The 25,787-nt window shown below is 42.5% G+C and overlaps 1 protein-coding gene across 1 annotated transcript in view; it reads right to left on the reverse strand.

Annotated features, from left to right (window-relative positions):
* SCARB2 (scavenger receptor class B member 2) overlaps nucleotides 1-25,787 on the reverse strand; it is a 65,957-nt gene that overhangs the window by 6,726 nt on the left and 33,444 nt on the right. The window contains exons 3-8 of the mRNA XM_027087668.1: nucleotides 19,266-19,413; nucleotides 18,324-18,512; nucleotides 12,361-12,452; nucleotides 8,642-8,761; nucleotides 4,197-4,366; nucleotides 1,280-1,398 (exon numbers count right to left, since the gene is read on the reverse strand). Of these exons, the coding sequence (XP_026943469.1) occupies nucleotides 1,280-1,398; nucleotides 4,197-4,366; nucleotides 8,642-8,761; nucleotides 12,361-12,452; nucleotides 18,324-18,512; nucleotides 19,266-19,413 (838 nt within the window). The remainder of the gene's footprint in view (nucleotides 1-1,279; nucleotides 1,399-4,196; nucleotides 4,367-8,641; nucleotides 8,762-12,360; nucleotides 12,453-18,323; nucleotides 18,513-19,265; nucleotides 19,414-25,787) is intronic.

Raw genomic sequence — 25,787 nt, forward strand, 5'->3', positions numbered from 1 at the left:
CTAGGCAGAGCGGGACGAGGGAAAGCTGTTCCCCAGGACAGAATGAGAACTGTGGACTGTGTTAGGTGCCTGGTAGACCAATGTTTCTCACACTTGACTATGCATGCGAGTCCTTAGGCACCTTATTAAAATGCAGATTCTGATTTGGTAGGTCTGGGGTGGGGCCTGAGATTGAGCAGGATGCTGTCACTTTGAATAGCAAAGCCCTAGAGGACCCAGGCAGGAAGGAGATCCAGCAGATACCCTGTCGGCTCTGGGTTTCCAGGCGGAGGGCCAGAGTGCTACAAGGAGGACGTGGTCACAGCCAGAGAATGGTGCCCACCTGTGGCCAGGCCCACCCAACAAAGCCCGGAGGACAGACGCAGCATTGTCCTCCCATGGCCACGCCACCTTCTGCACCAAGCGGGTGGGGTTGTGCCTCACCCTGGTGACAAGTGGTTTGGCTACTGAAAAGGAGCTGACTGATGGCTAAGAGAGAAAAGGGAGAAAACCACACCTGACCTTATTCACAAAACGATAAGAGCACCGATTTCTCAAATATGAATGCAATGAGTGTTGCTAATGGTGAAATGCCCATAAGTCGCTGTGCTCAGAGAATGTGCTGGCTCTTCTGTGACTGTTCCATGCATGTGCTCAAAATCCCAAGAATGAAGATATCTCACCTTTAATTCAGTCCCTACAGTGAAAGGTTCTCACATTGTGCAATGATACATCCTTTCAACATGGTTTTTAGGTTTTCTCCTCTATGAATACGGGATTAGAGTATGTATATATTTGATGCTTTTTAAATTAATGATGTCATATAATAACTCTCAAAAGCACCTGTATAAAGAGTTTTGCCAAAAGTGACTGAAGCTAATATATATACATTTAAATTTCAACCAAAACGTTCCTGGCAGCAGAATGTCTTCACCCTGCTGATCTGTGGCCCAGTGAGAGGAATACGTGTACGTTCAGGTCCAGTCTTTTGGCAACAGAAGACTGACCAGGTTACCTGGGTCCGATTCCAGTTGTTTCCAATGATGGGACTTTCACTGTTGCTTTTTTGTTAAAGTGGGTTTGCCGATATTTCTGAGTATTAGCTCAATACAACTCAGCCTTCTAATTACAGGGCTATGAGACTCCGCATCACATCACGCTGAGCTGAGCTCCCTCCACTTGAATATGTGAATGGAAGGAAGACAATACACTTCTCAAGAGTACCCAGGGCTAAGCTGGTGAACACCGTAAAGACAGAATAAAATGCATGTTTTTTAACCAACAAGACGTGTGTACTCACAGGATTAATGTCCACAAATGTCTCATGATAGTCCTTATTTGGGTGCATGCCTTCTATGGCAGAAACAAACTTCTCATCTGCTTGGTAGAAGTGTGGGAAAGACATAATAATAGGTGCACCTGCATTTTGAGGAAAACAGAAATGAATGGTGAGGTTCTTAAAAGTCTAAGATGAATATAAAGTTCCTGACCACAAATCCAGTTCCTCAGTAGGGGGAAAGCTATACACAGAAAAGTTGGATTGGGGAGAGGGGCAGGCTAAAAGTATATCCTACATCTCTTAGCTAGGGATTTATACTTCATCTTCTGACATCTCTTTTACCCCTACATTATTTTATATCAGAATATGAAGCCCTGGCTAAATCATTTATTCTTCAACAAACATTTGCTGAACCTATAATAGACAAATGCTTTACACACATTATTTTAATTAACGCTCCCAGCAGTCCTATGAAGTTAGAACTATTTCCTTCCTTTTACATTTGAGGAAAGGGAGGTTCAGAGAAGTTATAAAATTTCCCCAAGACATCCAGCTTTCAGGCGATGGAGGCAGAATTCTGATCGAATAAGGGACGACTCATTTTAAAGCACTTGTTTCAACTGTAGTTCTCTACCAGTACATGGACTTTTTTCCCCCTTATTTTTCTGCTTTCCTGTTTATGTTTTACCCAAAACAGGCATCTTGCGGCATCTTAGTTCCCCGACCAGGGATTGAACCCCGGCCCTCAGCAGTGAACGTGCGGAGCGCTAACCACTGGACCGCCAGGGAATTCCCAATGCAGAATTTTTTTAAGACTTTGCCTGGTCCTGCCATCTGCAGCCTCTGACTAGATCAAGGTCTGCCCACAGGAAGACACTGTTTTTTTTTCTTCCTTTTTTTTTTTTTAAAAAAATTTCCTATTCATTTTAAGGAACACATAGAGAAGCAAGTTATTAAAGGAAACCTATTCTATTGATAGATTTTGCTCTTGAAAAGAGGAGAGGGACTCAATAACTGCTGCCAGGAAAATACATTTTGGGAGAAATTAGCTTAACGGCAAGTAGTTTAAGTCTGCTCACATATCCTCCAGCCCATGGCTCAGACACCTCACTTGTCACACACACAGTTCTGCTCTCTGCTGCTACACAGTTTCACGGAGACATGATTTCCTTCTTTGTGACCTACACTGACCTTTATTTATTTATTTCTTTGGCTGCACCACGTGGCTTGTGAGATCTTAGCTCCCTGACCAGGGATGGAACCCGGGCCCTCAGCAGTGAGTGGGCAGAGTCCTAACCACTGGACCGCCAGGGAATTTCCCACACTGACCTTTAAAATGTATTTTTAAAGATCTGTTAAGGACTTAATAAGGGCCAGACACTGTCCTGAGTGTTTTACATACATTATCTCTAACCTTCACACAACCCTCCAAGGAAGTTATAATCACCCCCATTTTACAGATGAGAAAACTGCTGTCTGGAACCCTCCTTCAGCAACGTGGCCAATTTGCTAACAAACAGAAGTCAATCCCAGATCCCCCTGACTCCAGAACGCTCACTCATCCCACTAGCCAGAATGTTCCCCTGGGGAATGCAAAACACTTGAGGATAGTCCTGAAGGGTAATATTTCAGTCCACATCTGGGAACACAGAACAGGCAAGAGGAAAAGGATTATAGCAAGAGGTATGACTGTTGCAAAGTAGAATCCTTCTGTTGGTTCTGACATCAACTTCTTGAGGAAGCAGACTGTTAACAAAACAACAAGTAAAATGTGTCTACATGTGTGCCTTGAACCACAGAAACATGGGTTGATCGGGCAGGTGCCATTTCAGGACCATCCCCCAGTGAGCCAGCAGGAGAGGTCTGATCTCTAGGTCAGGGGTGTGTGTTCCCCAGAACAGCGGTTCCCAATCTTGCAGGTACCACCTTCATGAGAATCACCTGAAGTTCATTAAAACTACAGATTCTGGGGTGCTAGCAGGTGGGCCCTGGGACAGATGTTTTTAATGATTCTCCAGACAGTTCTGAGGCCAGGCTTGGGAGCCGTGACCCCATCAGACAAGGAAAGGGAGGGTTATCCCAAAAGGAGATTTTCAAACCAAATGGACACGGGGGCAAAAGTTAGCACATCATTCAGGAAAAAAGTACAACTTTAATCAAGAGAAAGGAGTTACAGAGTTTCTCAAGAGAAACTTTAAACAAGAATTGTAGCCTCAGAAAGATCGCAGTACAAATATGAGAAGACCCTAAGTTCTAGCAGGAATTTGCTCAGAGGTAAGGATTTTATAAAAATCCCGTTCCTTCTCTGAGCCCTGGTTTCCACAATTATGAACAGAGGCTACTGGCTGTCTATCTAGCAAGGCTATTGTGAATATTATGCAGCATATGATTGCAAAAACTAGTCCTCGTGATGAAAAAAAATGCTTCTGTCAGCTGCACCCCTGATCATTCCACCTCATTCACGGAAAGGAGCAGATTAGCTCAGACATTAAGAAACACTGGCCCTGGACCGGTTTCAAGAGAAAGAAAAACAAACTCTTAAACTACTTCCCAGGGAAAACATAACACGGCAATCTAGGAATAAAAATCATTACAGGAAATATTATTATTATTCTTTTTTTTTTTTCGGTACGCGGGCCTCTCACCGTTGTGGCCTCTTCCATTGCGGAGCACAGGCTCTGGACGCACAGGCTCAGCGGCCATGGCTCACGGGCCCAGCCGCTCCGCGGCATGTGGGATCTTCCCGGACCGGGGCACGAACCCATGTCCCCTGCATCGGCAGGCGGACTCTCAACCACTGCGCCACCAGGGAAGCCCCAAAATGTTATTCTTGAAAGGTCAAAATCGCTCTTTCTATTGGGCTGACAACATTCTCTGTTGAAGAACACCAGTCCTGCATCCAGACCCTCCTGCCCATGTCCCCTCTCTGAGTTCTTACCGTTCTTGCAGACGCTGACATTCAAAACTCCTGAGCCCAGGCAGTTTCCTTTAGGTATACAGAAGCCAGCGTTGTCTGAGGTATTGGCTAATATTTCTGCAGGCACCTTAAACCTCAAGGCAGGCAGTCCCTGTACGCTCTCAAAGTCACTGAAAGTTATATATACTGACCTGTTAGGAGGTAAGAATAAAAAGTCAATGTGAGCTCCCATCAGCATGATCTGCCCGTACCAGTGAGTTAGGCAACTGTTCTTGGGTATAGCGTGGCTAAAAGCTTACAGGATAAGTGGAAAATGAAGAGGCAAGAGAAAGCTTGAAAGGAGCTCAACCCATTGAATGTGTAATAAAGTAGGAGACAGATTATAATGAAAGATGTTTAAGAGGCAGCAGCTATGCTAACATCTTAACAAGGCTTAGAAAAAAACATAACGTGTGGTAGAAAATCAAGAAAATGAGTTAGAATGGATATTTGTGCTGGAAGAAATGAGTCGCCTAGACTAGCATGGACACATGCCAGGGTGAGGCAGAGGCAAAGCGAAAGCTGAAGAGTTGGCAAAGCGTGTGGCCCGGTAGATTCTGCAGGCCTGGAAAAGTGCCCCATTAGATACTTGATTAGAATATATACTTTTTTTTTTTGCGGTACGCGGGCCCCTCACTGCCGTGGCCTCTCCCGTTCCGGAGCACAGGCTCCGGATGTGCAGGCTCAGCGGCCATGGCTCACGGGCCCAGCCGCTCCGCGGCATGTGGGATCCTCCCGGACCGGGGCACGAACCCGTGTCCCCTGCATCGGCAGGCGGACTCTCAACCACCGCGCCACCAGGGAAGCCCTAGAATATATACTTTGATACTCATTTCCCCCAAATAAAAATAGTTTCCGTATTTTGCCTAGGTTGCTTATTTCAATGGTGTTCAACATCATTCTGCCTTCAGTGGTTACAGCGTTTCAAACAGTGGTCCCTTATGATACCAACCACCCTTCTACGTGCACAGCACCTGAGTGACAGCCAAGGCACTTTTCACATACACTGTGGTAACTGATCCTTCAGCCCTGCATCTGAAGGCATCTGAAGGCTGAGGGGAACTGCTTTGGGGGCCTCACTTTTTCATCTCTGAAGCACAGCGGGCACACATCTCTCCCTGGGTTGTGACTTACAGGAGTTGCCTTCCACTGCACATCCCACCCCATAGCATTTTTTCATGAAAATTTTAAGCAAACAGAAAAACAGAAAAAATACTATAGTAAGTACCTTTTATAACAAATACCACTTAGATAAATAAAATGTATATTTACAGATACAACTGGAGCTCTCTGCGTAACACTCCTGATTCTAGTCCTCTGCGTCCCCAGAGGTAACCGCTGTCCTGAATTTGGGGTTTATCATTCCCATGCAGGTCTTTATACTTTCACCTATGTGGCTATTCATAAACAACTTGTGGCACTGTTTGTTATTTCTAAATGTTATATAAACAGTATACCATATTCTCTTTTACAATTTGCTTCTTCCTTCATTATATTTTTAAGATTTATTGCATTAATGTACATGGCTCTGGTTATTATATTTTACTGTTTGTTTGTTTTTTTGCAGTACGCAGGCCTCTCACTGTTGTGGCCTCTCCCGTTGCGGAGCACAGGCTCCAGACGCGCAGGCTCAGCGGCCATGGCTCACGGGCCTAGCCGCTCCACGGCATGTGGGATCTTCCCGGACTGGGGCATGAATCCGTGTCCTCTGCATCGGCAGGCGGACTCTCAACCACTGCGCCACCAGGGAAGCCCCTATATTTTACTTTTAACATGATATTCTATCAAACAAATACCCCATTATTTATTTATTTTTAAACTTTTTGTTTGTTTGGTTTAATTTTTGGCTGCGATGGGTCTTCGTTGCTGCGCGCAGGCTTTCTTCCAATTGCGGTGAGCTGGGGCTGCTCTTCATTGCATTGCGCGGGCTTCTCATTGTGGTGGCTTCTCTTGTTGCGTAGCACGGGCTCTAGTGCGCGGGCTTCAGTAGTTGCAGCGCGTGGGCTCAGTAGCTGTGGCTCGCGGCTATAGAGCCCAGGCTCAGTAGTTGTGGCGCACGGGCTTAGTTGTGCCGTGGCATGTGGGATCTTCCCGGACCAGGGCTCAAACCCATGTCCCCTGCACTGGCAGGCAGAATCCTAACCACTGCGCCACCAGGGAAGCCTCTATATTTATTTATATTTTCCTTTTCACAGGCACTTAGATTTCTTTGGATGGAAGAAATTTTCACATATTGAGATATGGGAAGTTATTCTGGCTTACACATGATTTAACTTAAACTTTATGCTAATGGGAACAGCCTCTCTCATAGCCTGTCAAACACTCATTGTACATCTGCTTTAACCATTAAAGTAAAGAATGCTTTGAAAAATCAAAATGTAGTAATTGTGGGTCCCATTCAGGATGGAGCCGGGTGGCCATTGTGGATGTGGTTTCAGACACATTCCTGCATCACTGTGAACATAAATTTTCTGAACTGCATCAAACTCAAGGACACCACTAGCCGTTCTCAAAACAGTATCTGCTCGCAGTGGCCAGCTGCAACCTTATGGTCTCAAGGTCTCCCCTTGTAACTATGCAACCATTTCAGATCCCAACCAATCCTTGCTTAACAAGCACTCTTACTTCTTGCCAGCTCCAGTTATAATTCTTGATAAACAACTCACGTAACTAACTGCAACCTTGAGGTTTTTGCCTTTGTATGTCTCCCCCATTTTGTAGTCTGATAAAACACAATTCAAGTGCTCCTTGAATCAGTGTCTCCTAGGCTACAGTCCTCAGTTTGGCTCAAATAAAACTCTTTTCTATTCCTATTATAGATTCTTTATTATTTCTGTTGACACTTCCAATTTTTCCTAACTACAATCCGTGTTGCAGTGAACTTTTCTGTATAAATCTCCTTCACGTATGTACACGAGTTCTTCAGGTCAGGGAACCTTCATAGGAGAGGAGTGCGGAATCATGGGGTTTGCACGTCTTTGGCTTTACTAAGCATTGCCAAGTGGCTCTTCAGAAGTAGTGGTACCAAACAAGAATGAGTTTCCTCTGTGCCATATCTTTAATAAGCCTCCTACTACCCTCTGAAGTTTCTTTGTCTCACCCATTGCGCTCAAACATATTTTCTCTTCCTTCAGTCCTTTCACAAATATTGACTGAAGGGAGCAGCTGGATGGAAGGTGACTGAGATATTCCACGTGAAAGCTGGAAAGGGTCTGCACCATGGCACAGAGAGCAGGGATGGAGTGAAAGGAGAGCTCTTTCTGAGGAGGATGGATCCCACTTGGCGACTGATTCAGTGCAAGGGAAGAGGGAGATTTATAGTGATTCTGGAAGGGCTGACTGAGGAGGTGCTCAGTTGTGTGAGATATGAAAGCCAGAAGAACAGCTGACCTTGAGAATATTGACTCCATAGCATCAAAGGCAACTAGATTAATTCTTTTTTTTTTTTTTTTTTTTGTAGTACGCGGGCCTCTCACTGTTGTGGCCTCTCCCATTGCAGAGCACAGGCTCCGGACACGCAGGCTCAGCGGCCATGGCTCACGGGCCCAGCCGCTTCGCGGCATGTGGGATCTTCCCGGACCGGGGCACGAACCCGTGTCCCCTGCATCAGCAGGCAGACTCTCAACCACTGCGCCCCCTGGGGAGCCCCAACTAGATTACTTCTGATGGAGGAGAAGTCTCACAAAAAGCCTTGCAGGAGTGAGTGGGAGAGGAAAGGGAGGCTGTGTGATCAGCCTCTCAGCTGAGCGGTTTTAGGGTGAAGGGCGGGAGAAGCAGCAGGGATGATGGGGAGCTGGGAATCAGGTCACAAAGCAGGAGGCCTTCCTGCCACAGAGGGGACTTCATCATGTGCGTCTGGACAGAAATAGCAGGTGGGAGCCAGGGAGAGGTTGTGGGCCACGTGTGAGCAGATGGGATCAACGGGAAGGTTAGAGCTCAGCAGAGACCTATGAACTCTGAAATACGGACTGCAGTATGCTTTCTTTACCTTCTATGGAGTGACCACCTGTTGACCGGAAGAAGACCAGGGCAAATTTCACACCTGACAGAGCATACCATAATAACAAAGAGCTAACATTTAATGTTATTGACAGTGTGACAGGCCCTGGGCTGAGTATTTTATTAAAGTAACTCGTTTGTCCTCAAAACAACTCCCAAGGTAGGCAAACGAGGAAAGTTAGGCACAGAGTGGTTAAATAATGATCCCAGGGTCACACAGCTGTAAGTGGTGGAGCTGGTATTCAAACCAACACAGCCGGGCTCTGGAGTTAGTGCTGTGAACCACTACACTTCGCTGTTTCTCAATATGCCATCATCGTTGATCACTCACTAAGCATACATACCCTCACCGAATAAGTGCAACTGTATATAATTCCTCACATTTTTGGTGGTCTTACAGTCAAAGAACTTATTTTTCAGGTTCTTACCTGCAAAAATCAGATGGGAAGACATAAAGGATTTCGTCTTTGGTGATTAATGGGTGAAAAGAATCTCCGTCTGTTCCGTTGATCATATTGCACTCGTCTGCTGTCCACCAGTCAAGTGACCTGTCATTGGGAGACAAGAAAGAGTCCAGAGGGTCACACTTGATTTTAGTCTTTTTTTTTTTTTTTTAATGGTCAGGACTTTTCAAGACTCAACGGGGAGCTGGCTACCCACAGAATCTTATTCACACGCAGACACAAGGGTGGTATTGGTTGGGGACTGGATCAAGAGGCGGAAAAGCAGGCCCCCGATCCCCAATCAATTCTGACAGAGGCAACAGCCAAAAATCCTTCTTCCCCTCCTCTAAGACAGAGTATCTCACGTAGAGGTTGGGGAATATGCACTTACTTAAAGCAGTGATCCATTTGGCATTTACAGTAGCTTTGTTCACAGCCAGCCCGTGGACAGATGAGCCCTGGACAGATATGGCAGGGAGATAATATTTGTGACAGAGCATTAACTGTCTCCCCTTCCAAACAGCTAAGGGAGGATTTCTTTTGGGTCACAAGAAAGTTTAACCTTGAATCACCTTTATGCTCACTGAGAGCACAGTTGAGATGGCGGGTTTTTAAAAATTAATTCCTTGAAAAATGGTATAAAATGCAAAAGACAGGAAAGGACAGGCAATAAATAGTAATTCTTCTAACTTCTGGTCAAGGTGGCCTTCTAAGTTCGTGAATTGAGGACATCTTCCAGGGCAGTGGTTGACAGAACAAAAAAGAGAACATTTAAAAGGTCTATACCCTACTCAAACACAAAAGAACATCTCCCTAGACAATGAAAGGTGATAACTGCCAAGTTGTGAGTAGGGCTACAACTGCCAGCCCATTGGACTGCAGGTCTGGAAGCCAGGAGAAAGATCTGCAAGTCTAGCTCCTGAGGTTAATGAGGATTAAAAGTGGTCCAGCAAGGGTGTGAAACCAGGATCTGGGGGCAGGGATTTTCTGGTCAGCGAGAGAGGCCGAAGAAAGCAAAGCTGAGCTGCTGGGAGGCAGAAAGCCCCAGGCACAGCCTCACATCCAGAACCTGAGTCAAGCTGCCTGCTGACCCTTTGGCCAGATCTGTGATGAACCCTGGGTAATCGTGAGGTGGAGACCCACCATGTGTACTGGTGTTGGGGTTCCTAGGTAGGCTACATGGAGGCAACTGCAAAAGTGTTACCTAGGGAGAGGTGAGAGGATGGATGAATGGTAGAATGGATGGATGGATAGATAGATAACAGACAGACTTCCCAAATAATTATTCTGCAAGTCAACATTTTTTTTAATGAAAGAAACTTATACTAAGAGATAGGCAACAAAATCAACAATAAGATGAATTCACCTGAGAAGAAATTAAAATAATTGAACAATCTGGCTAATAAATATGTTGTTTAGTATCCTCAAAGAGACAAATGGAAGAATAACTTCTGTTAAAAAAGAATGGTAAATTATTAAAAACAAACAAAAAAGAATGAGATAAAGAGTAGTGAGACCCAAAGAATGAAAAATAGAAACCTTCAGAATAAAAACACAATAAAAAAGTTTTCTGAAAGAAAAACTCCATATAGGGATAAGCTCTAGACTGTAGGTAGTTGGAAAGAACTGGCTAACTGAAAGATCGCTCTAAGGAATTTATACAAATATAAACTCAGAAAGATTAAAAATTAAAGGATCAAGATACAGAGAATATATCAAGAGGCTCCAATAAATATTTAATAGCAGTTTGTGGGAGGGTAGTGAGAATAGAGTGAATAACAGAGAAGCAATAATTTAAGAAATAATGGCTGAAAGTTTTCCAAAATTTAAGAAAGATACGAGACCTTGGATTGAAAGTATGCCCCAAGGGCCAAATAGAATAAATAAAATAAATTCAAATCTAGATATGCTGCACTAAAACTGCAAAAGGCCAAGGAAGAAGATAGATATCAAAAGCCAATGGAGTAACGTCTTCATAATTCTGAACTGTCAACCTAGAATTCTATACCCAACTAAAACCATTAACAGCTGAAAGTGCAATAAAGATATTTTTAAATATGCAAAGTCTAAGAAAGTTTACCACCCACAGATCCTCACCGAAGGAACTACTAATAGAGTGTTTCCCAACCTAGTAACATTTTGAGCCTGATTAATTCTTTGTGCGGGACTGTTCCGTACACTGCAGGATGTTTAACAGCATCCCAGGTCTCTACCCAGTAGATGCCAGTAGCAACCTCCAGTTGTGACAACCAAAAATGTGTCCAGGCATCACCAAATGTCCTCTAGAGAGCAAAATTGCCCCTGTTTAAGAACTACTGTACTAATGACCTTCAGCAAGAAGAAAACTAAATCCAAGGGGAAGATGTGAGAAGGAAAAATAATAATAAATTCATAAAATATGTTGGTATATTTAATTATTCACTATAAAAATAATGAAATTTTACTTATATTTGGCTTCCGAAGAAGGTGAAACAAGTTGTAGACAAGAATAACATAGAAAGTGTGGGTATTAAGAAATGGGTAAAGTTATTGTCTCATTTGAAGAAGAGAGATAATAGATAGCTTTAGATTCTGTTAGAAAAAAAATTGTTAAAGACAATCAAAGGGTAGAATAGATATAAACCAGCTAAGGGTGAAAAATAATGTCAAAATGGGTCTCAATATATCAAATAATATATCATTATATCGTAAATGTATCAGTAATTACAACATGTATATAAAAGGATTAAACTCTCCTATTTAAAGGAGAAAGAAAATATGGAAAGAAAATAACAGATTGGGTTTAAAACAAAATCCAGCTATATTCTGTTTACAAGTAAATCTCCTTCCCAGCTCAGTACCCAGTCATCTAGTTAACCCTCCAAAGGCAATACTGTTGCCAGTTTCTCATATTCTTTTAGGGTTCTTATATCCTTGGGAATGTGTGTGCGTGCACACATGCGCCCCTCATGCATATGCAAATGTATGTGTATGTACCTGGATATGTGTGTTTTAAAAAAGTTAAATAAACTTAAAATTTAAAAACAGTTTTTGCTTTACAGAAAAGTTGTGCAGATAATATTCCACGCCAGTTTTTTTGCCTGTATTTCTGGGAAGCTGCGAAGTAAATTTAATGTTCAACAACAAAATCCCTTTTACCATAGTTCCTGAAGAATTAGCCTCCTTTTCTCTCGAAGATTCCTAATTTCTATGACTTAAAAAAGTCATTCTGCTTTACGTGTGGCTTTATTGCAAGCTGCCTCAGTCCCTATTTGGAGGTAGTTTGTTTATAAATTATAAACATTAAAAATATTTTGAAATGCTATAATGCTGAACTCAAATGTATTTCATCTTAAAAAAAATACACAAACAATGCAGAATCACTAAATTAAATTAAAAAAAAGAACCTCTCTCCTTCCCCCAAAACAAGCAGTGATTTGAGAAGTATTTGCGCTGCAGCTACATATCATTCAATGACTAAGCGGAAGAGCAAAACTTTTCATTGGCTTGTGATTCCCAATCTTGATTTACAAGATAATAATTTTACACATTTACACTATATTATTTATATTATAGGATATTTTACATAATTATAGATTTTTTTAATTTATAGGTTTTTCATCCAAAAAATGATAGTGCTGAACTTCTTTGAAATAAAGCAGAAGTGGACGTTCAATTAAATGAAAATTGAAAAAATAATTACACCAATAAATCATTAGACTTACGTTTTTCCATTCCATTCCACAATCTTGGAAAAGTTAAGGTAATTGTCTTCTCCAGTTAGAAAAACATAGTCTCCATCATTAGTCCCATTTTTCTGAAAATAAGTGAATATGGTCATTTATAGTAACTGTGATGGTTCATTTCATGTGTTTACTTGGTTAGGCTACAGTGGCCAGTTGTTTGGTCAAACAATACTCTAGATGTTGCTGTATTTTGTAGATGTGATCAGTTCGGTTTCAGTAAAGGAGATTACTGTTGATAATGTGGGTGCGCTCATTCAATCAGTTGAAGCGTTTAAAAGCAAAGTCTGAGGTTTCCTGGAGAAAAAGGAGTTCTCTTCTTAAGACTAAACATAGAAATCCTGCCTGGGCTTCCAGCCTGCTGGCCTGTCCTATGGATTTCAGACTTGCCACTTGCCAGGACCCACAAGTGCATAAGACAATTCCTTAATATAAATTCCTGAACAGATATATAGATCTCCATTGATTGTGTCTTTCTAGACAACCCTAACTGATACAGTAACTAACACATTTAATCTGTATGAAACTGCCCTAGTTGGGCCTAATTGAAACTGCCCTAGTTGGGCCTAATTGCCTCATGAGACTGAAACACAACTAGGGAATAGAGGAACTATTTTGCTAAATCCCATTTTAACCATATTATTACTTTATGGTTTTAAAAAGTATGAGCCCAATTAAATAATGGACAAAGGATTTGAAGAGACATTTCTCCAAAGAAAATATACAAATAGACAATAAGTACATGAAAAGATGCTCAATATTGTCAGTTATTAGAAAAATGCAAATCAAAACCACAATGAGATACAACTTCATACCCATGAGGATGGCAATTAAAAAAAAAAGGAAAAGAACAATTGTTAGTGAAGATGTGGAGAAACTAGAGCCTTCCTGCATTGCTGGTAGGAATGTAAAATGTTGCAGTTGCTGTGGAATACAGTTTGGCTGTTCCTCAAAAAGTTAAACATAATGTTGCCAGATGACTCCAAAATTCTACTCCTATGGATATACTCAAGAGAATTCTGCTCCAAGGTTTATATCCAATGGTCATACAAAAACTTGTACACAAATGTCCATTTGCAGCATTATTCATAGTAGCCAGAAAGTAGAAATAAACCAAATATTCATCAACTGAAGAATGGATAAACAAAGTGTGGTATATCCATACAATGGAATATTACTCGGCCATAAAAAGGAATGAAGTGCTGATACCTGCTACAACATGGATGAATCTTCTAAACATTATACTAAATAAAAGAAGCCAGACACAAAAGATCATATATTATATGACTTCAGATGAATTTCATTCCATTTATAGGGATGTCCAGAATAGGCAAATCCATGGAGATAGAAAGTAGATTCGTGGCTACCAGGAGCTGGTGGGAGGGGGAATGGAAATGACTGCTAACAAGTTGTGTTTTTTTGGAGGGGGAGGGGCTGATTAAAATGCTCTGGAATTGTAAAGTGCTGGTGGTTGCACACCCTTGTGAATATACTAAAAAACACTGAAGTGTACACTTTTAAATGGTGAATTTTATGTTAAGAGAATTATATCTCAATTAAAAAATAAAAAAGCATAAATCTAGGGCCAGGACCCAATTATACTTGAATAGAAAAAAAGTGGTATTAATATAATCCCATTTTTCAATTAAAGTTTTCTTGAGCTGTATATTCTTTCCAAGTTACACTTCTTAATGGCACAGACAGACACACTGTACATTCTTACAAGTTCTTCTTCTGGGATGGAGCTTTGATTTCTGGGAAATAGCATGCGTTACTCTGAAACATTTAAATGCTTAACCACTTAGTTTAGACCACATCTGAGTTAAATGGAGGACTTCAAGAAGCAACATACATGTATTTATTTTTTAGTATTTTGGTCTGCTTCTTTTCAGTCTTTTTTCTACACAAAATTTGTTTATAGAACTAAGATATATTATATATAACATACACATATAGTATCTGCTATACACAATTTTTATACTTACATACAATTGTGTATACATATATACAATTTCTTTACTTATGTGTATAATATATTTCCTGTATTATCGAAAGTTCTTCCTAGGTACAACTTAATGACCCCATAATATTATGTGGAAATAATTTAACCATTTTCTTATTATGAATATTTAGTTTTGAATTGTTTTGCTACTATAAATAATGTATGAATATCTTTATGGCTAAAAACTTTTTCCGTGCTTTTATTTTCTAAATAGACCACTAAAAGTGAAATTGCCAGATAAAAGAACATGAACATTTTTTTTTTTTTTTTTTTGCGGTACGCGGGCCTCTCACTGCTGCGGCCTCTCCCGCTGCGGAGCACAGGCTCCGGACGCGCAGGCCCGGCGGCCATGGCTCACTGGCCCAGCTGCTCCGCGGCATGTAGGATCCTCCCAGACCGGGGCACGAACCTGCGTCCGCCGCATCGGCAGGCGGACTCTCAACCACTGCACCACCAGGGAAGCCCAACATGAACGTTTTTTAAACTTTTGAAACCTAGTATCAAGTTGCTCAAGGTCACCCAGTGGAAACAGCAAGATAAATCAGTTTACATTCCCCAAACGCCTTTTGTTAAACTTTGCTTATTGGATCAACAAAAAAGGGGTTTCTTATCTCTTTTCGCATTTCTGTATTCACACTCTTTTTTCATTCAGTCATTTTCCTTAAAAAAACATTCATACTTTTTGTGAATTCTTTTTTCAATTTTTTTGCCTACTTGGGTTCTTCTTTTTGTCACTTAACACTACTTCACCAACTATGTCAATATATCAACATGGTCCACATACATAATAGTCATGTTGTGTTCCACATATGAAATTTTACATGAGTTTAAGATATGAGAAAGGACTCCTCTTTAAGGGCAACAATATGAACATACAATTTAGAAGCAAATTCACATAAAAAAATGCTGAACCACCAAATTTTAAAAATGCTTGTGTTACTTCTTGAAGTTCTCCAATGAACTCAGATGTGGGTTAAGCTAAGTGGTTAAGCATTTAAATATTTCAGAGTATGTCCAAGAGTTCTCCCCAGCTGTTACTGGCCCAAGAGTCAGACACTGAATGTCAATGCTTCCCTGTTACTTGCTAGAACTTTCGTTATTTGAGAACAAGCAGGAATAAATAGGTTTTGTGTTATTGCAGTAGGGTTGTGGGTTGAATACAAGGAACATATCACTGCAGGAGGTTGAGAAATGTTCTGAGAATAAGACAACATTCATACCACTAGCGTAATGCATGCATAATCTATCCTCCCAGTACAATTGGCTGGACTGGCTGACCTCTCAAGGATACTCCCCAGCCACCATCGCTTTAGACATCCAAGAACCCACACTCACTGGGAGGTGCTTGAACTCTCTTATGCCAAGGAAAACAGAGGTACCCTAAAATCAACGGGTAAAGATTTGCTGATTGGCTTTCCAGTATGCAAATAAGAGCACCCGATATCCAGCCAGGTCCCTTGTTCTCAGGAGCTCTGTGCCAACACTCTGTCTGTATTACCTCATCCTTCTCACTCACACACCCTGTCCCGCACCATTAATTGTTTGGCTGTTTCATCATTAAAGTCTTTGAAGGAAAAGTGTTCAACGGCCTTAACTAAGGTTTTCTTTTTTCATCACAACGTGTATTGGAGCAGGTGGAACGGGCACACAGGCCTAGGGGATCAGAGGGGAATGTGGCAGACGCCGCTGGGATTAAGGAAAGATTTGAGGCCACGCTCAGATGGGTACAGAGCAGGAGGTGCCAGTGAGGTGCAGAAGCCCGTGGTCTGTCCCGGTCTTGAATGAATGACGGCCCAAGTAGGGACCTCTGTGCTGCTGGAGACAGAGTCAGGATTGGCCAGAGCAGATGAAAAACTGAACAAAAAACACCTTTGCCTTTTTACCAACAACACTAGAGACAGTTTATTTGGCTCCCAAATGGAAACATATAGCAGTCATTCATATTAATTCAGGGTCTTTATTTTGAGCCGGTCATGGAAGGGGAAAAAGAATAACGGTTCCTAAAATGTGTTGCAACTTATAGTTTGCAAAGCACTTTTGTGGCCTCTCATTTGGCCATTCTAAGCAAACTTTGAAGTGTAGATACCTTTAGCCTCAAGTTATAAATGACGAAGCTGAGGTTCAGGAAAGTCCCATAGCTATTAAGCGAGAAAGTCAGAATGCAAATCCAGGCCCCCTGAGTCTAAGTCTCACGCTCTTTTCCTGCATGTGGGAAATCTACACCAGGTACTAATCTAACTGAGCAATGCCAGGGCTTTTCACTAACAGGGCCTTGTAGAGCTACAGTGGTGCTTGCAAGGAGAGGCAGAGAGGGAAAAACTACAAAGTAAAACCACACATCCTTGCCACGGGAAAGCAAAAGGGCCAATTTTTAAATCTGTCTGTAAATGTGAGGTACATTTTTAACAGGTATTTAAGGATATTAGTTATGTAAGTTTGATGAGGTCAGTGTAAAAACAAAAAGCAAGCTATACAATGAAAGTTATCAGAGAAATACTGAGATATTAGGAACAGGATCTACTTGGCAGATGGATGGTAGCCACTGGGACCAAAGGGTGCTTAAGGAAACCTTTGTATCTTTCTGCAGGAAGTTTCCTGGAAATTATTTCTAGGAGGGAGTCTAGTCACAGCTTAACAAGAAACCGGTGCTTCCTCTGGTCCTGTGGAAGCTGGCTCCTGTGAGACGGAAGCGTCTAGGGAACATCTGTTGGGTCTGCTTGCCCAGAGTGAAGGATTTAGGGGTGGTGGGACCCTATTCCTAGGACCAGCCTCCTCTTGCAAAGATAATATTTAAAAGTTGTTTACCATTTCGTTTGAACAGTTTTTAAGTTTTATATATCCCTGAAGGTAGAGGGGCAGTATTATTACCACTAAGCAACTGAAATGCTAAGAGATTACATGATGAGGGTGAGGTTCTCCAGTAGTTAGACCCAGAGAATAACCACAAATTTAAAGATGGGGAAATTCATCATAATTCCATATCCTGTCCTGAACCTACCTCTCTTCCTGAGTTTAAGTTTGTCATTTACCAACCTTCCAGCTATCCATTTTACTCAAGTTTTTTTTCTTGTTCTTTTTGGCGGGGGGATAGATTTTTAATTGCTTTTCATTTTAATTCATTGGAAGCTCAGGCAGCAATAACATATGCTTTGAATAATAATTACGTGAATACTGATATTTTGGGGTTCAAGCCAAAGTAAATAAAATCTGCCAAAAATGATACAAAATTCCACTTATAAACAAAAGAAATCATAGACGAGGGACACACAGAGTTTCAAATTATCCAGCCTCTTTCACAAATGTCTAAAAACCTAACAAGTAGCTCCCACTCCTAATGGACTATCACATCCCTATTTAGTTTCTTATTTGCCTCTGTCAGACTGATCCATGGGTTTAGTCTCCAAGTCATCAAAACAAGACTCGGCATTGATCACTGAAATTTATGACACTTTGAAAGACTGCACCCGATTAATGGCACAGCACACTCTATATATTTTTCATAGTGACACTCATTCAAAGTCAGCACTGGTAGCATGCTTAAATTGTGGGATGGGCTTCCCTGGTGGCGCAGTGGTTGAGAGTCCGCCTGCCGATGCAGGGGACACGAGTTCGTGCCCCGGTCTGGGAAAATCCCACATGCCGCGGAGCGACTGGGCCCGTGAGCCATGGCCGCTGGGCCTGCGCGTCCGGAGCCTGTGCTCCGCAATGGGAGAGGCCACAGCAGTGAGAGAGAGGCCCGCGTACCACAAAAAAAAAAAAAAAAAAAAATTTTTTTTCCCCTACTAAAGCACTTTCTTATTTTTCCCATACTCTACAAGAGATCTAGAATTCCAAGCAACTTTGGTCTTCTCCTAGAAGAAACCCGAAGTGAAGATAAAATCTGTCTTGGAATGCCCTCCTCCTCAGCTGAACAAAGAATCTGTGAAAAGAAAAATGGACTTACCCCATAGAACAGGCCAAAATAGGGAGAGATGTCAGGTTTTAAAATGTTGATGAGGGATAAGATCTCATCTTTGTAGCCCCAGAGCAATTCATCCACCGTGTGGGTCACAAAGAGCTTCTGCTGATACGCCTTCAACAGGGCCTCGATGAGCTCGTGGAGAAAGGGTAGCTTGGCCCATTCCATGGCGGTCTGAGGAACACAGGCACATTCAGAGAGCAGTGTCCCCACCCCACTCTCCTACTGCCCCTTCAGCAAACGGGGCTGCAAATGTAAATGTGAAACGTTGAGATCAAACAGCTGAGAGGTTAACCAAAGAGCTCCTCTCTGGCTGAGTGTGAAGAATAAGACTCTTCACTTATTGTCCTTTCTCAGTATTACATTTTGTAACTGTCATTTTAGCATCCTCACTCGCAACTCTCAGAGTTCTCCCACCACCACAGAAGGGGAAAAACTCTTGCAATATATTGGCATCTTTAGCCACAAGGTGGCACCATCTTCCTCCCAATCCGGGTTAGAGGCTGGGTCCCCATAAACTCTGCCCCACTAGCCAGCTGGGCAGGGCCAGACCTGGGATCTAATACTTTCCAGGTCCTGGGTCCACCATAAGTGTCCAGCTGCATATGCAGCGGTCACCCAGGAGTTGGAGTGGGAACCTCAGAGGGGATAGAAGAAGTCTCCTGGGCCTCATATGAACACACAGGAAGAAACTGTGAAAAAAATCCTAAAACTTACATTCTGTCACCATTTGAAAAGACCACATTTGAAAAACCTCAAAAAAAGTCTGAAACGAACTTTAAAGAAGGGGGGAAAATATAAATATATACATACACACACACATATATATAACTTAATAGCTCCTAAAGGTAAAACCATAATGGCCTTAACTTAGCTTTTTCCTTTCTTCTAAAATCCACAATAATGAGATTTAAAATGCCTACTTACCAGTGCAGGAATATTTAATGTTCTAAGTAAGTCAACTTTAGGGTCTCCAACAGATTTATCTCGTTCAAAAACATAGGCCTTGTTGCTCACGGCAGATATTGTTGTTCCGTTTTCTCCAAATTGAATATCTTCTTTGTTTCTGAGTTCCCTAGAAGAAGAGGATTTCGTGTGAAAATAGGCAACACTTTACTAAGTAACACTTTTCCTTTCTTTCAGCATCAAAGTTATTTTCAATATAACATTCCCAATACAACCCATATTGGGGGAGACTGAAGATACTGACCCCCTCAACACTGGAGATTTAAGCTATAATGTGAAAAGGAAATGAGGCCCCGGAGAGAGGAAAAAAGTGTTGTTTTGGGCTTCCCTGGTGGCGCTGTGGTTGAGAGTCTGCCTGCCGATGCAGGGGACACGGGTTCGTGCCCCGGTCCGGGAAGATCCCACATGCGGCGGAGCGGCTGGGCCCGTGAGCCATGGCCGCTGAGCTTGCACGTCCGGAGCCTGTGCTCCGCAACGGGAGAGGCAAAAAAAGGAGAGGGCCACCTATGGATAAAAAAAAAAAAAAAAAAAAAAAGTGTTGTTTTCATTCTTTCCCCTCATAATTTGGGAAATGCAATGGTCAAGGGTCACCTTAACTAGGGAATCAAAGCCAGTGAACTCTCTCCTGGGTTATAGTTTGGTCCCAAAATATTTTCAAATTTTTCAGTTCATAAATTCAGTTTCAATTTCAATGTGTTTACCAATGTCTTTTTATTTCTAAGTTGAATTCAATTAAAAATCCATTGAACAAAACGAATGCCTAAGGTTTAGTAAATTAGAGGAGTTCACTCCTGGCTTTGATATCCATTTCAGCTTGGCGTCTGTGAGTGCCCCCAGATGAGGTATTAGCAAAGTTGGTAGGAGGTGTCTGGTGCCAGGCCTGAGACTAGGGTGAGGGAAGTGATGCACCTGCCTTGGGTACAAAATGTAAGAGGTGCCCAAACACTCAGTAGTCAAAACAAATAATACTTTAATGCAATTTTAAAAGATCAAAATTAATGCTAAAAATTCATGATGAACAAAATATCAAAATTTTATATAAAAACAGGACTGATGTTTTGACAATCAAATGCCTCATGCCAGTCCTGAGTCTGCCTGGTCCATAGTAGATGGTCACTAAATCGCCATGTCTATTCCTTCTCTGCCGCTTACCTGTTCTTCTTCCTGTCTCATCAAGGGCTGTGTTGTCTCACCTGGTAGCCCTGTGTCTCCTGAACCCTTGAACTGTAGCTAATTGGAACTGAGATGTGTTGTAAGGGTAAAATACATAGCAGATTTCAAAACCAGTAACAAAAAAAAAAAAAAAAAAGAATGTAAAATATCTCAACTTTTTTATATTGATTACATGTTGAAATGATACTATTTATTTTTTAAATTGAAGCATAGTTGCTCTACAATATTATATAAGTTATAGGTGTACAGTACAATACAGTGATTCACAATTTTTAAAGGTTATACTCCACTTATAGTTATTATAAAATATTGGCTATATTCCCCGTGTTGTACAATATATCCCTATAGCTTATTTTATACCTAATAGTTTGTACCTCTTACTCCCCTCCCCCTCCCCCCTTCCCTCTCCCTGCTGGTAACCACTAGCTTGTTCTCTACATCCGTGAATCTTTTTTGTTATATTCACTAGTTTGTTGTAGTTTTTAGATTCCACAGATGAGTGATATCATACAGTATTTGTCTTCCTCTGACTTATCTCACTTAGCATAATGCTCTCCAAGTCCATCCACACTGCTGTAAATGACAAAATGTTGTTCTTTTTTATGGCTGAGTAGTATTCCATTGTGTGTGTGTGTGTGTGTGTACCATATCTTCTTTATCCATTCAGAAATGATACTATTTTAGACGGAATGAGTAAACTAAAAATATATTATTAAAACTAATTGCATCTGTTTCTTTTTATTTTTTTTTAATGTGGCTACTAGAAAAACCTGGAATGACATATGTGTTTCACATTATATTTCGATTGAACAGAGCTAATTTAGACAAAGGTACGAAGGCATTAGGCAGTGGGGCTACCACCTCCTCCGGAGGCCTTTCCCAACCACAGCCACACGTGGGGTTTCTCCTCCCTGAACACCCATGGAGCCTGGCACTCAGTTATAAAATGCTTAGCGACATCATTTAGATTGTGAAGAAATTAGCTTGAAGCCTCAGGTAGATTGCAAGTAAGCTTAAGAAACTTGTATGCCTCAAATCTTTTCTAGATTTTAAAATAAAAATAGACAAGCAAACAATAAACAAATGCATACCTATACGTAGAAGCAGATGAGTCTTCGTTCTTCTCTAGTACTTAGCACCAAGCTACACACAGTAATATAAATATCTGAGACTTGTACAGCTCTTCCAAGGGTTTGAGCACACTACGCCATTTGATATCATTTAATCTTTCTAACAAGCCTGTGGCACACACGGAGCAGGTACTTTCGTCCAACTTTTACAGATGGGGACTCAGGGCAGTGGAAGAGTCAGAACCTAAGCTCAAGTCTTCTAATTCTTGCCTAGTACTCTCTCCTCTGAATCAGATGGTCTCTCCTAGTAGGTGCTTACTAACTGTCTGTAGGATGAAACCGATGAGTGCCTCTAGCAATTGCCAAATCTAAATAAGTATGAGAGAAAAAAAGTCCATGCCCTTCCAGTTTGCGAGGAATACGTACAAATACTTGTTAAAAGCCTTGTGCAGTTTGCAGTTCAGGGTGTTTGCACTGGACGTTTGGTTGTTAGATACTCACTCCCCTTTCTGCTGGTCAGAGCCCTCATTTTCTTTCCTCTCCTGCACTGGGCAGTGGGGTGGTACCCAATTCCTTTTCCTTGGCCCCGGAATCCTGAGCACAGAGCCTCAGGATGGAAAACACAGTAGACGGACGTTTTCTCCCAGGACGCACAGATGACCCATGGGCTCCTGGGACTTGGGTCTACAAAGCTTCCCCGGCCCCTGCCCCTTTCTTCTTTACAGGTTTCCTTGGGAGCTGTAACCCACTTTATAGCCTTCCAATACACGCTCTTTTTACTTAAATTAGAGGTTTCTCTTGCTTGCAACCAAAAACCCTCTCACAGAGAAATCATAACCCATGAGGAAACAGAGATTCAGCTAACGTAACTTTCCCAGGACTAACCAAGAAGTGTCAGACCCGGGTTTAGACTCTTGGTAGCCTGACTTCATGTCCAAGGTCTTCCTGAGTCTACACCTAAGGGAATGCAAAGAGATTTGTTAGAAGCTGGAGGAAAAGAAGAAATTTCAAAGGCAAATCCCTGTCTGAGCCAAGGCAGGTGCCTGCAGAGAGGGCCCCACCCCCTCTCTGGTCCCAGAGCTGCCCTCCAGGGAAGGGGAAAGGACAGACTTCTCCAGGAGAAGCTGTGTATAATCGGGGCCCAAGATCCCAGCTTGGCCCTGCTGACCACCAGGGAACTAGAAGTAGAAAAAGCGACCCCAGGGTGAACGCCAGTTTCCTTGCACTCACAGAAAGCTGGGCCTGGCAGTCAAGAGCTGGGATTCAACACAGATTCAGAAGCCAGGGACCAACGCTGCCAAGTTTTCTAACTGATGACGAAAATCGATGACCTTCCCAAGACTTTTTGTTGTTTTCACTGAGCCTTAGGTCATACACCTAGAGGCCTGAGTAATTCCAAGTCTAGAGCCTGCTTCGTTTATGTCTATGTATGTTTACTGACTTTGAAGATGACTTTTAAAATGTTTTCTTTACTGCTTACCCTGTAAGAACCTGATGTTTTAAAGGGAAATTGCACATGGATGTTCCAATCGCTTTCTGCCTCGTAACTTGACTTGGTTTCTCAATAAACTTCAAAAAGTCAAAGCCAAGGGTTCCCGAACCACAAAAACATTTCATTCCCTTGGCAGGCACAAAGGGTTCATGTCAGGTCACTCAGAGCTAACCAGGAGACTTCCGTCAGTCACCAGCCGTCCTCGGGCATGGCCGACACACAGCCTTTGCTGAGCCATCTAACTGAAGGGAGACAGTGTCACAGGGCTGTCAGGAGTGGCCTCCAGCTCTGCAGAGGCCATGAAAACCAAGGGGAGGGATGGCAAGGGACCTCCGTCTCAAAACAACATGTGACAGTCAGAGGAAACCCAAAAGGCTTCCCCTTCCAAGCACTCCTGTCACGCTGGTGACCCTAGGGAGGTCACAGCAAAAGGAGAGGGAGTTTAGTAACAAGAGCAACAAGTCTCGTTACCCAAATCTCCCGATAGCTGATCAACCATAGTCAGCTAGAGGCAGGGCGCTGTCCTGGTGAACAGCAGACTGAGAGCAAGAAGTGATGGATTAGTGCTTTACTGTATCGGAGAAGACCAAAGAAGTCTCCAGAAATAGAAACAAAATTAAAAAAACAAAAAGGCAAAGCAAAATCGCAGGCCTAGACAATTAACCATACTTGAAAGTGCCTGGTATAGTCCCTGGTACTTAGTAGATACTAATTAATCCTACTGATTGATGTCAAACGCCCCAGGACATCACAGGCGCAGAATACAGTTTACTATTTGTTAATCACAATGATAGCCCTAGTCACTAAGAAAAGGTTGATTATGCCCCATGAACTGTTTAATCTAGCAGGAAAATACATAATTGATTTTACAGATATTTCATTTAAAACCTTTTTTTAAAAGAAGTTCTTATCTTTTAAAACAAAAAAGAATTTTTAATCTACTGAATGTTTAGGCAAAATCTCACCATCACAGAAGGCAAAAAATACGCCTGAGATAAGGAAACCAAAAGGAATAATTTTAATCAATTGGAAAACTAACATCTCTGCAATATCTAATTCCTCAGAGGTGTTGGATAAATTAGATACATTCAATACCACCATATAACCCAATGTCCCAAGTCATTTCTGTTCTCCATTCACCCAATGCTCCCTGTTGAGGATTCCTATAAGAAGTGACTGAACACACTGGGTAGAGTCTGGGTTGAGATCTCATTGTCAGGCTTGCATTCAATCCTGGCTTCATCCATTACTAACTTCTGTGCCTCAGTTTCCTCATCTGTAAAATGGAAATAACAGCATCCCTTCCTTGTAGGGTTGTTGTGAGAATTAAAGCCACATAAGCTTGTCATCCAGTTAGAACACTACCTGGCACATACTAAGTGCTTTAGGAAACATTAGCTACTAATATCATGTAGGAGGGGGCTTGTGCTAAGTTCTTGAGATGGAGAGATGTTAAGACCTGGGTCCTGCCCTCAGCAGAGCAGAGCAGGCTGCCGTTTAAAGGGCTACCTCACATGTAGAAAGAGCTCTGAAGCTGACCCCAAGGTGCTAGGTCGGGGGCAGGGGGGGTGGGCAACTGGAATGGGTGTCCTGAGGGAACACTGGGCAGGAGCACACTTGGTTCCAGAAGGAGTAGGCTTCCCGGGAGTGGGAGGGTGGAGGGGCTCCCAGACAGAGGCAGAGGGAGAGCAAGGCAGGCAGCATCGCACGACAGCACAGGATGTGTTTCCTAAGTGGAGGGTGAGAAAACTGTGGTGGGGCAGAGGATGATGCACTGCAGAGGCGGTTTAGAAAAAGCAGCCAGGACCTCCCTGGTGGCGCAGCGGTTAGGAGTCTGCCTGCCAATGCAGGGGACACGGGTTCGAGCCCTGGTCTGGGACGATCCCACATGCCGCGGAGCAGGTAGGCCCGTGTGCCGCAGCTCCTGGGCCTGCGCTCTGCAGCCCATGAGCCACAACTCTGAGCCCATGAGCCACAACTACTGAGCCTGTGCTCTGCAGCAGGGGAGGCCGCCGCAGTGAGAGGCCCGCACACCACAGTGAAGAGTAGCCCCCGCTCTCCGCAGCTAGAGAGGGCCCGCGCGCAGCAATGAAGACCCAACACAGCCAAAAATAGATAAATAAAAAGCTTCTTCCAACTTTGTGTATGTTAAAAAAAAAAAAAAAACAGCAGCCTGCAGCTCGGGGCATGGCAGGGAAGTGAAGTGCAGTCAGAGTGGATGGGACGACCCAGAAGAGAGGGCAGAGCAGGAAAGCCGGCCAAAGGCGGAGTCTGAACAGCGGGCTGCTGAACTTTCTATCACCACTGCCTTGTCAACTAGGAGAAAGACTGAAAACCCAGAGTCCAGAACAGGACTCGGAGAAAAAGCACTGGGTACGGGGTGGGCGGTGGCCCATGTTTGTTGGCCATGTATAAGAAACAGCTTCACTGCTGAAGATGGAAATGGTTCCCCGTCCTCCAAGTGTTACCCTGACCCTGCTGGCTCACCCAGGACTCCACATGCATTTAAAACCCACCTGGTCGCCACCTTTTTGTATAGGATAAGAAGCAGATCTTTTTCTATTTTTCTCACTTTTGATTTTTTAAAAAAATGATTTATCTAAAGCTATTTCTGTTTCTATTTTGAGAAAAACGGTCCTATCAGAGTAGAGTGAGTCAGGTTTAGAAAAAGAGATAAGCATCCTCTTACAATAATGGAAACAAAAACCATGGCATTTAAATTTTTTTTTACCATCTCTTTGGTATTTT

Source organism: Aethalodelphis obliquidens, unplaced genomic scaffold (assembly GCF_003676395.1).
Source record: "Aethalodelphis obliquidens isolate GAN/ISIS:26980383/991018 unplaced genomic scaffold, ASM367639v1 scaffold59, whole genome shotgun sequence".
NCBI lineage: Eukaryota > Metazoa > Chordata > Mammalia > Artiodactyla > Delphinidae > Aethalodelphis > Aethalodelphis obliquidens.